At 43.4% G+C, this 12,664-nt stretch overlaps 1 protein-coding gene across 1 annotated transcript in view; it reads right to left on the reverse strand.

The window, feature by feature from the left end:
• Positions 1-10,119, reverse strand: part of LOC111157663 (RNA polymerase III subunit B) — a 105,763-nt gene extending 95,644 nt beyond the window's left edge. Inside the window, exons 1-4 of the mRNA XM_022519279.1 lie at positions 9,869-10,119; positions 5,187-5,219; positions 1,995-2,051; positions 1,739-1,803 (exon numbers count right to left, since the gene is read on the reverse strand). Coding sequence (XP_022374987.1) covers positions 1,739-1,803; positions 1,995-2,051; positions 5,187-5,219; positions 9,869-9,940 — 227 coding nt within the window. The 5' untranslated portion in view covers positions 9,941-10,119. The remainder of the gene's footprint in view (positions 1-1,738; positions 1,804-1,994; positions 2,052-5,186; positions 5,220-9,868) is intronic.
• Positions 10,120-12,664: the final 2,545 nt, after the last annotated feature.

The raw sequence follows: 12,664 nt of genomic DNA on the forward strand, positions 1-12,664 counted from the left end.
ACTCTTATTAGTAAATTCTATTCTCACAGAGATATCAATCAGCAATCCTTTAAACCAGGTCTAGGACTGAATAAATAGGTAAAATAGTGTGAACGATTAGAGCCAGGTTCCTCATTTTAGGGACAGAACTTACAAATAAGGAAAGAGGTCAGTGACAGTAAGTCCCGTGAGCTGAACTAAAATAAGAGCTATCAGTGTGCTGGGTTTTTTATACATAAGAAGATAGGATATAGAAATACTGATGTACACATGCATGTTAGTGATTTACACACACACACACACACACACACACACACACACACACGTATTTCCTTGCTCTGTCTACCAAGGCTGTATTATCCCTATCTTGGTTTTTAAACACTGTCCAGAAAAGGAGGCTAGGGCTCCCTGGGGAACAGTCGATTCCAGGCTGACATAAGGAAAATACCAGATCAACCACATCTCATGACACCACAAAGCAAATCAATGCTTGAAAATTACGTGGGGTGTGCTGAAAGGACACAGCAGTCAACCTGAGATGATGTGAGCAGTGAAATGATACTACTGATCATGAGCCACAGATTAAAATACACAGGAGTCTATATCAATATAAATAAAATTAAAGAGGTAAATAGGGGCGCCTGAGTGGCTCAGTCATTAAGCATCTGCTTTCGGCTCAGGTCATGATCCCAGGATCTTGGGATCGAGCCCCTCACTGGGCTTCCTGCTCTGCAGAGAGCCTGCTTCTCCCTCTCCCACTCCCCCCTGCTTGTGTTCCCTCTCTCACTGTCTCTCTCTCTGTCAAATAAATGAATAAAATCTTTTTAAAAAAAGAGAGAGATAAATAATACCAGTACTAACGTGCAAGGAATGATGGCAAGAGAGCCTCACCACCAGGTAAACACACAGCAGTAATTGTTGTAAGAACCATCCTTGATGTAAAATTAGTGGGTAAGCTCTTTGCGTAGTATCACAGGATCTCCCCATAAGACACTTACTACAAATGGAAAAATAGTAAATTCACAGTGGACAAGCCTGAATATACCACCTTAATCAAGTGAACAAAGTTAAAACCACCTACAGTAGAATATACTGATCTCTGAACCCCTAATACGATGCAGGGAAGATGGCACAAAACATTACTTCTGTGCCAAAAATGCATAAGCCAACTGAAACATGAGCAAACATCATACAAACCCAAACCGAAGGACCTCCTACAAAACAATGAATCAGGATGCTTCAGAAGTGTCAAGGTGAGAAAAGACCAAGAAAGTAAGAGGAACTGGGACAGGCTGGCGGAGGCTAAAGCGACAGGAGAACTAATCACCACATCGAGCTCTGGACTGAATCCTGGGCCAGAAAACAGACATGAGCGGGAAAGCTTGAAACAAGAGGTGCGGAGTGGCTGACAGCATCCTATCAGCGCTGACTGCCTGGGTCTGCTGATCCTGGTTTGGTTATGTAAGAGGCTAACGTTAGCACAGGCTGGCCAAAGGGGATTAGGGAACACTTCGTACTATTTTGGTAATTTTTCTCTAAGTTTAAAATTGTTCGAGAAAATGTTTAAACCTAATAGCTTCAGTACTTCTCAAGCATAACTCCACTTGTTATCGTTAGTTTACCCATTAAAAACTGAGTACTTTCCTTATGAACCGAGTAAAGACAGTTATTTTAATGAGAGTTTTGGTAACAACCACATTCACTTTACAAAACGCGGGACGTGACCAAAGCAGCAGATCAACGGTAGCTGGTTCCTTACTTCAGGTACCACATGGGGTCAGCATCACTCGTGACCTTTTCGTTGGCTTTCATTATCTTCTTTATCTGCAGGGGAAAGAGCACCATTAGGAACGTCTCTGGCTTCCATCAGTTCTCGTCTCTACATTTTTTTTTTTTTTAAGTAGGCTCCACGCCCAACGTGGGGCTCAAACCCAACAACCCAGAGATCAAGTTGCCTGTTGTACCGACTGAGCCCGCCAGGCACCTCCTCTCTGCTTCCAAGCCCTGCTGCTTACCTCCACGTTAATGAAATAGTTGAATGAATCTATATGCTGTTTCACAAGGCCCTTCACCTAAACAGACAAAAAATAGAAAGTAGCTTAGAAACAATACAGCATAGTATGTTAGAGACTCTAACCCCAGGGAGCCTTCAGATTTTTCTCTAAAGTTTTGAGAAAAAAAAAAAAACAAAACCAGAAGTGTCACTTAGTAGAACTTTATATTTATGTGTCCTCATTCCATTTCTCCTCCATCCTAATATACCCTCAAAATTTCTTCCTTGAGAATCAATCTGACCCTTGGAATGCAAGTTAGGGGTATTGGAATATACCTAATGACTCCCCATAAGCTAACAAATGGGGCAAGATTTTCTCCGCATACTTTCAATTTACAAAAAATCCAAGAAACAAAATACAGCAATTGAGCTTCATTTCTTCAACCCTCAAAAATGCCGACTTTCTTTTCTGTCTTCCCCTATCCGAGCAATTGTGAAACTCAGATCTCTTATAGAAGACCAAGGGGGAAAAAATAAGGATCTTTATTAAGAAAATTGAAAATCACTGCATTTGAAATTGAAAGGCAGGTGAAACTCATGGAGCCTAAGAGCAGAACAGCCAGCAGAGACTTCCGTTTCATCTCCGAAGCCAGAGACAACCCTGCAGAGAGTGCGGTGTGCTATGGAAAACACTGAGACAATAACACACACTCCAAAGTATGAAAATTTAAAAGGCCTGTATGTGTTCTTTTTTTTTTAATATTAATATTCAAGCACAATGGGTTCAGCCCTGCTAGAACATGACTAACACATAATCAGAGCCTTCACTTTAATTACACTTCCTTGTTGGGATCTCACCAGCTTACAAAGCAACCATCCCATATAGAAGCAGTCCTAAATATTGGGGGAAAAAATTCAGCCGTATATACTGATCTGATGTCTGCCTTCCTCTGGTTTCCACCCGGAGGACTGAACTGTTCTTCTGGAGAGAAAGGCCTGCTCCCAGACAGTCTGTGTATTTACAACTGTCCTTCCTGTTGTCACGTCCAGGATGACCTATTCAACTCTGTCTCACATGCATGCCTTCCGGACCCTTCCTTCAGCAGCAGATGGCCTGCTCCTGGGCATGTTCCAGTTGGTCCATGTTCCTCCTAATATGGGCACCCTGAACTCTGACAAGGTTCTCAACAGTCTGACCGGCATACAGTGGGGCTACTGCCTCCCTCATTCTGGATACCACACCACCACTATTCTAAAAAACAAAAACAAAAACAAACCAAGGCCACGTTACTGATTCATCAACTAAAACTCAAAAGGTGATGTCTATCTTCACAAAACGATGCTATTAAGTCAAACACCCCCAATTTGATATTTGTAAGAAACCAAGGACAGGGATTAACATTTGTCCCTCTCCTCACTGTTGTCATCCCAGCCTAAGAACTGAGTCTGTTGTTGAGAACTGATTCTGTTGGCCAACAGAGCTGGCAGCCTTACAAGCTTTGTGTTTCTGTCTTCAGTTATGTTTTAAAATCTTTGTATCTTTGTTTTTGGACAAATATATTTCAAGGTTGTCTGAGTAAAGGAGAATCCCAACTTTGAGTGAATGAACGAATGAATGAATGAAACGACCACAGTCTTATGTCTCTATTGTATTCCCACTCTCTTCTTAGACTGTGTGCCAACAGTTGTCTCCTCTTTTTTGAATCCTAAATACCACCCTTTCTCCTCTGCTCATATACACTTCCTTAAAAAAAAAAAAAAAAGTTTTAACAAAAATTTTTTTTTTCTCTTCCCTTGACCTTATTACCATTTCATTTCATTCTTGGTCACTCTTCTTAAACCTCTTTAACAGCTTCCTATCGCTGTTAGAAGAAAAGCCAACATCCTTAATGTGGCTTTCAAATCTGACCAACAATCAGGCCCTGACAGCCTCCCCAGAACTCCCCCACCAGCACTCTCCCTTCTGCCTACAACACAGAACTAAGTCAGATAAGACTGTACTCATTTCTCAAGTCTCCATGCTTTCCTTTAGCGTGCTTTCTATACCCGTCCACATTGCGGTATATATCAGCACTTGATTTCTTCTTATTCCCAAAGAATAATCCACTGCAGAACCACTGAATGGATATCCCATATTTTATTTATCCATCTGTCAACTGATGGCCAGTTGCGTTGTTTTTACTTTTTGGCTATTACGAACATATGTGTACAAGTTTTGTGCGGACATGTGTTTTCACTTCTCCTGAGTAAGTGGGAGCAGAATTCCTGGATTATATGGTTAACTCTGTTTAACATCTAGGAACTACCAGGCTGCTACGCAAAGCAGCTGCAACATTTCACATTCCCGTCAGTAGGGTTCCAGTTTCCCCACATCCTCATCACATTTATTACCTTTCTTTTTGATTACCACCATCCTGCTGGTGTCGAGTGACTGATCACTGTGGTACCCCTACGTCTTGGCATAAGCTCTTTAAAAGTGAACTGAAGTCGTCCACTAACCTTCCATTCAGCAGTTCCTGTGACTACCCACTCGTCCATTCCAGCCACACAGACTGGTCACCGTTCCTTACAGACGCCATGGAGGCGCCCCTTGACTGCTTTTATCATGGCACGCTCTCCGCATTAGACCTTTCCGCCTACTGAAATCCTGTCCTGCTGAGATGGGGTTTATGTGTCACCTTGTCTGGGAGACCTTCTCTGACCACCTGTAGCATCTCTTCTGCCAAGCCCACTCTGCTGCTGCGTATACTACACCTCATCTCTAAAATCAGATCACCACTCTCCCAACCAGCACCTTACAGACAGTCAGAGAAACTGCCTTATAATTCCTTGTATTTCTAAAATACAAATTAGGGACGCCTGGGTGGCTCAGTTGGTTAGGCAGCTGCCTTCGGCTCAGGTCATGATCCCAGCGTCCTGGGATCGAGTCCCACATCGGGCTCCTTGCTTATCGGGGAGCCTGCTTCTCCCTCTGCCTCTGCCTGCCATTCTGTCTGCCTGTGCTTGCTCTCTCTCCCTCTCTCTCTCTCTCTGACAAATAAATAAATAAAATCTTTAAAAAAAAAAAAATAAAAAAAAAATAAAAATAAAATACAAATTACATAGTTAGGCAAAGTCAAAAATTATTAGTTGGTGATAAACACTTAATTCTTAAGAAAGAGGAATTTAACTTTTTTTCATTTGAAAAATAACCAACTAAGTGTTAAACAATTACCTTTAAAAATGCCGGAAGCAGCCTCCATTTTTCCTGCGAACCAAAACAACAAGGTGTATCAGCACTCTGTGCCAGCAATGGCAGTATTTTTACAAGAAGTCATTTTAATATGCCAAAAATGACTTACTTTATCACAGAAAGCAGAAGAAAAGAAATAAAAATGAAAACAATTTTAAAATGGTAACCACTTTTATGGAAATCCCAGATGTGTGTATGTGCGTGCAAATACACACACACACACACACACACACACACACATATACCACCTATTTCTTTTTTTTTTTAATTTAAAAAAATTTTTTTAATTAACATATAATGTATTATTAGCCTCAGGAGTACAGGTCTGTGAATCACCAGGTTTACACACTTCACAGCACTCACATAGCACATACCCTCCCCAATGTCTGTATCCCCACCACTCTCTCCCTCCCCCACTCTCCCTGGCAACCCTCAGTTTGTTTTGTGAGATTAAGAGTTACTTATGGTTTGTCTTCCTCCCCATCCCATCTTGTTTCATTTATTCTTTCCCTACTCCCCAAACCCGCCACGTTGCATCTCCACTTCCTCATATCAGGGAGATCATATGATAGTTGTCTTTCTCCGACTGACTTACTTTGCTAAGCATAATACCCTCTAGTTCCATCCACATCATCGCAAATGGCAAGATTTCATTTCTTTTGATGGCTGCATAGTATTCCATTATCCATTATCCATAGTACTCCATTATCCATTCATCTGTTGATGGACATCTAGGTTCTTTCCATAGTTTGGCTATTGTGGACATTGCTGCTATAAACATCCAGGTGCACATGCCCCTTCGGATCACTACATTTGTATCTTTAGGGTAAATACCCAGCGGTGCAATTGCTGGGTCATAGGGTAGCTCTATTTTCAACTTTTTGAGGAACCTCCATGCTGTTTTCCAGAGTGGCTGCACCAGCTTGCATTCCCACCAACAGTGTAGGAGGGTTCCCCTTTCTCCGCATCCTCGCCAGCATCTGTCATTTCCTGACTTGTTAATTTTAGCCATTCTGACTGGTGTGAGGTGGTATCTCATTGTATACCACCTATTTCTTAAATAGAATATACTTTAATCTTCTGATGATTCAAGGCTCCAAGCACTCCTCACACATTGTTTTACTGTCATGACACCTAGGCAAGCTGGGTTTGCCAGTCTGAGACAGGAAACATTAGTTTCAGAGTCCTGGGAAGCTGGATCTCTTGCCCCACAAAGAGCTCTGTCTCCCTCCCGTTCTTTCTCAGCTAGCGTCTGGTCACAACTCCTCGGCATACACGAGGTCCGTGACCCACATCAAATACCTGCACACTCATGCACTGCTCGAGGTTTTAGTCCTGCTCTCTATACCTTCCTGAGGTGGTACATGGCTGAGATGATAAGTCTCTTTTTATGTATGGTATCTACTCTGCTAGTGGGAACTCTCACAAATGGTGAGAAACAAGTCCTTAAAGGTAAGGATACCCAATTTCTGAGTAAGGGTCTAAGGACCACACGGGACCCAGCAGCAGCTATATAAACTCTGACTTTCGGGCGCCTGGGTGGCTCAGTGGGTTAGGCCGCTGCCTTCAGCTCAGGTCATGATCTCAGGGTCCTGGGATCGAGTCCTACGTCGGGCTCTCTGCTTGGCAGGGAGCCTGCTTCTCTCTCTCTCTCTCTCTCTCTCTGCCTGCCTCTCCGTCTACTTGTGATCTCTCTGTCAAATAAATAAAAAATCTAAAAAAAAAAAAATAATAAACTCTGACTTTCACTCTGAGTGACATAAGAAGCATCAGAAGGTTCTGAACAAAAGAGTGATGTGATGTTGACTCATCTGAACTGCATCACTCTAGCTGCTAGGCTGAGAACAGCCAAGCTTAGAAGCAGAGAGAGGACTCTGGAGTTTACTGAAATACTCCAGGCCAATGGTTACCAGTACAGATAGGGAGAAATTGTAGTTAGGAGACACAGTCAAAGCCAATAGGACTTGACCACAGATTAGATAGAGACTCTGAAAGGAGTCAGGACTGACACCCCAGAGTTGCCACTTATGGAGAGGAGGAAGCAGGGACACTGCTGGTCGGCAGGGTTAGGTGTGGAGAGGCTATCTGGAATTCGGCCGGGAGCACATGCAGTTTGACAAATCCATTAGAAAGTCAGGGGGAGATGTCAAAGAGACAACAAATAGGGGTCTGGAGCTTGGGAAGACAGTGGCCTAAAAATAAAAATTAGTGAGAGGCCTACAGATGGAGGACAATTAAAGTCACATAATGGAGGAGATCACTGAAGGAGTGTGGATGGGAAAGAGTTCCATGCAGTGAGATCACAAACACTCCGACACGTAGAGAGGAGCAGCAGAAGGCAGATCCAGCAAGGGGAGTGACAGGAGTGGTCAGGGAGGGAAGCAAATATCTGGAGAGAGTAAAACAGAAAGAGAGGTGGGTACAGGGGGGATGTGGGGTACACATATATCTGTATCTTCCTCTCAATGTTGCTGTGGCCCTGAAACTGCTCTAAAAAAAGTAAGTCTACTAAAAAAGGAGGAGTCAGGCAAAACGAATCTATGATGATAGAATTCGAGTTAAGTTCGAAAGGTTTCATAAGGGAACTTTCTGGGGTGATGGAAATGTTCTAGATCTTGTACTGAATGGTAGATATTTGGGTACCTCTAACTGTCAAAATAAATGTAATTGAATACTTCAGATCTGTGCATTTTAGTATACGTAAATGTACAAAGAGGAATGAGAGAAAAATCCAGAAGGAACTATGCGAGTAGAGAAGAAATATCTCAGGGCAGAATGGGGAAGGAGGTGGGAATGGTGGGAAAAGAGGCTGAAGAAGTCATTAGTGGCCAGACCAAGGAGAACCTCATAAAAGTGGTTAAGATGTTAGATTTTGCTCTAATATCACAGGACAGAGATTGAAAAATTTAATCAAGGGAGCAACATGATCATAGTTGTGTATTTAAACTGATGATAAAATAAAACTGATGGCTCTGGCTACAGAGCAGAGAACAGGTTGGGGATGAGACAAGTCAGCAGCCTAGGAAGTAAAAGCCATTTGTTCCAACTTGAAGAATAGCAGAAGTTTCAGATTTGAAGGTATTGAGTAGGGAGGATCCTAAGATTTGATGGCGGATTGGACACAGAGGGCCAGGAAGAGGAATTGTTATTTCCGATTCAGAAGCCTGAGACTGCGCTTCTGGTTCCTTCACAACTGTGCAAATTCAAGCAAGATCTGTACAGATCCTTCAGGCTTATCCCTCAGGCCTTCAGAGAAGCAGTCTGTCGGCAGTTAAGGATGCGAGCTGGGGCACCTGGGTGGCTCAGTGGGTTAAGCTGCTGCCTTCGGCTCAGGTCATGATCTCCGGGGTCCTGGGATCGAGTCCTACGTTGGGCTCTCTGCTCAGCAAGGAGCCTGCTTCCCCCTCTCTCTCTCTCTGCCTGCTTCTTTGCCTACTTGTGATCTCTATCAAATAAATAAATAAAATCTTTAAAGGAAAAAATAAAGGATGAAAGCTAATAACCGACTGCCAGAGTCCAAAATCCTGATCAGCCACTTAACATCTTTTTGAAACTGGATTAACTACCTAACTTCTCTGGGCCTCAAAAATCTTCATTGGCAAAATGCGGTGAAAATAGTACTTATTTCAGAAAATTAAATAATGCAATGCACCTTAGGCGTAAACAGAGCCTGTCACATGCCAAATGGTCAGTAAATGCTGGCTCTTAACTTTTAAAGAGTTAAAAAAAAAAAAAAAATCCAGTATTGCCCAATGATCACACTGCGCCGCAAGCACTCAGGGATTAAATCCCGCGGACTAATCATAATGGACCTCACTAATCTGCCAAATACTTATAAAGAAATTCTTATGATCCAATCGATTCAAAGATCATGTCACTCTGCTGCTTGAACCCTTCAACAGCATCTCCTCGCTCCTTCGGAGGTCTACGGAAGATCAAAACCGTCCACAGTCGGGACCCTCACCTACCCCTTTCTCTGTTCCTCCCTCTAGCACTACTGGACTGCAGTTCCTGGAAAACATCAGACGGTCGGGCAGTCTCACCTACCGCGGTGCAACTACCTGAAAGTTCTCCCGGGACCATTTAGAGATCGGGGCCCAGAGAGGTTCTGTGTGTCTTTCCAGAAAGTAAACATTATGTCCACAGCTGAACTTCATTACTCATTAGGGAGGCACACTTCTGCCTGATGAAAGGTATGGGGCTACTCCCCAAAATACATTTTTTTTTTTTTCCCTCCCAAAAATAAGGAGTAAATGTTCAGGGCGCTTAAAATACTCCTGCAGCCCAAACTTGAGCTCCAGGTAAAAGGATTACTAGCCCGGATTCGGAGGATGTGGGACCTTTCCAGTCCCGCGGGGCTGCATTACACGCCCCCATATGGGCGCGAGGGCTAGTCCTGCCCCGAGACACACGAACGCCGAAGTAGCCGCCAGCCCAGAACAGCGAGCGCGCCGGACTCTTCCGCCCCCAAAGCGCCCGCTGAGCGCTCCTCCAAGCTCGACCCCTCCACGTGCACGTGGCAACCCGCTCCGGAAGAGACCGGCTCCGGCGCCGCGAGCATGCGCAGAGCTGCCCCCCGCCCCTCACCCCGCCACAAGAGCTCCCCGGGCAACGCCTCCTGCGGACTCTCCCGACCTCTTCCGCTCCCCGCCTGCTGGCCTCACCTCTACAGTGGGGATGGGCGCAGCCAGTTGCTCTGGGGTCAGGTTCCCAAACTCTTCCGCAAGCACGTCCATGCTGCGCTGCTCACGACGACGGTAGAAACCAGGAGAATCCCCACGCCCGCTCTCGCTGCCCCCAAGGAAACTGCAGCGCCGGCGAAGAGCGGTGCGCGGAGGCCTAAAAGGTCCCTGCCGCGTGGGTTAATTGACGGTGTGACAGAAACGTTCCGCCTGCTCCCGGCCCGAACCTGCGGAAGAACCCGGATGTGGTTTAGGCGACACTGGGAAACTGCGCCCCCTGCTGTCGCTTGATGGTCTCTGCCGGCTAATCTTCACCCTCGGACAGGTTTAGTGCCAATGATGCCAAGTGAGACCAGTAAAGCGTATTGGTTGTAATTTTTAAAATAATTCAAGGAAAAGGGTAAACGGATAATTTTCGCAACTCGAGCCACCGAGGCAGAGGATTCGTTTAATCCAACCGAAAACTACACACTGTAGAGTATGGAAGAATAGGAAACAAATGCTTAGAGCAGGGGATTGGTTTAAAAAACTACGGTACCTGTGTGTCATGGAATATTATGCAACCATCAAAATGACCTAAAGTGGGGAGGGATTAACTCGCTAGAGAATAAAGCAGGACAGGGCAGTAATCAAGACGATGTTATTGTCTCAAAGGACTGGAGAAAAGATCCAGGAATAAATACCAGGATGTAGAGAAATTTAATATGAAATATATTTTAAATCAAGCAAAGATGGGTTACCCAATAAATGATATTGGGACATGTGATTAGCCATTTAGAAAAAAAAATTAAGTAAATCTTATATGGTTTAGGTATTTAGATGTTAAAACCTTAAAAGGAAATGTAAGATTGAGATTGTTAAAGTCTTCAAGGACAGCAACACAGAAATCCTAAGGGAAGTATTCATAGATTTGGTAATATAATTGTAACCATAGTTTTATGATTCCATGAAAATGCAAAATTTTCTGAATAGATTTTTTAAAAGATTTTATTTATTTACTTGGGAGAGAGAAAGAGCGAGCACAAGCGAGGCAGAGGGAGAAGCAGACTCCCCACTGAGCAAGGAGCCTGACATTGGGGCTCCATTCCAGGACCCTGGGATCATGACCTGAGCCACACAGGCACCCTTTCTGAACAGATTTTTAAAATTCACTGTGAATAGAGTTCTTTAAAAACACAAGTTATTAGAAGACAAAGAAAATGTTGGATTGGTAGCCCTAATTTAGAATGAACTCATACAGATCAATAGGAAAAACTCCCATTGGAATAAAACAGGATGAAAGATACCAAAATCGTTTAATTGGTACACAGTCTCCTTTGGGGAAGTTGCAAAAATTGTGGAATTGGGCAGTGGTAAGGATTGCACAATGGTGTGAATATAATTAAGGCCACTGAAACTACACACTCCAAATGGTTATAATAGTAAATTTTCTGCATATTTTGCTATAGTATTTTATGAAAATTTGTAAATATACATCTGCCATTTTCTCATAATGAATGTATAACCGTTGCCCACAGTTAGTTTAATTTCTGAATTAAACTGAAATGCACTGAAATTTACCTGAAATAGCTAATTAAAAGAAGAATCTTAACTCTGTGCTTGAAGATCTTACAGTTTATTTAAAGAGACACATACCCTTTGGTATCATCCTCGTGAATTACCGGAGAGCAGCCTATTTAGAATCTAGCCTAGAAGGGACCATGAGGTGATTTTTGGATGGCAGAGTTCTCAAGTGTGGCCCCGATGTTTTGGCTCATTGCTCCAAAGTCCTCTTGGCTTTCCACGCTCAAGCTCAAAGTGGTTCTCCAGTTTTAGCATCTGAATCACCTAGAAAGCTTGGTAAAACAACCTCAATTTTAATATTAGGCAGGTTTGGGCTGGGGGCCTGCAAATCTGTATTTCTAATAAGATTTCTAATAAGATTCCCAGGTGATGCCCATGCTGCTGGCCCTGTGATCACACTTTGGGATTCACTGTCCAACATAGGACATATCGCTGGATTCCATGACCTGTTTACGCATCTAGCTCTTATTCAGACTGGGAGCTCCTGGAACAGGAACCATCTTGTTTGTCTTTGCATTCTCAGGTTCTAACCCACTGTTTGTTCCTGAAAAATTTTTGTTGAATAAATAATTTGAAAGAAAATAATGCAATGAGTATTAATAAATTTGATATCTCATGTTTTAAAAAACTTGGTTTTTTGTTTTGGGGTTTTTTGGGGTTTTTTTGTTTTTGTTTTTTGGGTTTTTTTAGTTTTTCTTGAAAAGAGATGGATCAGGTAGCAGGGGGCCCAGAATCCTGCATGGCAACAGTTAGCTGACGCTGAGTAGTGTTAGGGCCCTTAGACCACAGCTGCCATGATCCTTGAAATCCTTCCCTTGTTACACCTGCCTCCCCTCCCCCCACCCCCACCTCTCAGGTATTGGTGCACCAAGACTCACGGTTTGAGTAGAAGGCTGGGCATTTTCAGAAGGGAAATCTTGGAGGGAAAAATGTCTGACATCTTGGAGTACAATGCCGTCACTCAAGTACAAGGTATTGCACTAACCAGATGAGAAAGTGATCGATGCCATGGAGAAGTGGGTGGGGGAAATATGGGCAAAAAAAAGAGAAAAACAGAGGTATCCAAGCTAGACTTCCATTTCCTGAGCATTTGCTCTCTGCCAGGCATTGAAATAACCTCTTTGTGTGCACTCCCTGATGTAATGATCAACCGCCAGGAGGTAAGTATGATTATCTCCACTTGACAGGTGAAGAGATTAAGGTTCATAGGGATTA

This window comes from Enhydra lutris, unplaced genomic scaffold (assembly GCF_002288905.1).
Source record: "Enhydra lutris kenyoni isolate GAN:26980312 unplaced genomic scaffold, ASM228890v2 scaffoldscaffold55, whole genome shotgun sequence".
In the NCBI taxonomy this organism is placed as follows: domain Eukaryota; kingdom Metazoa; phylum Chordata; class Mammalia; order Carnivora; family Mustelidae; genus Enhydra; species Enhydra lutris.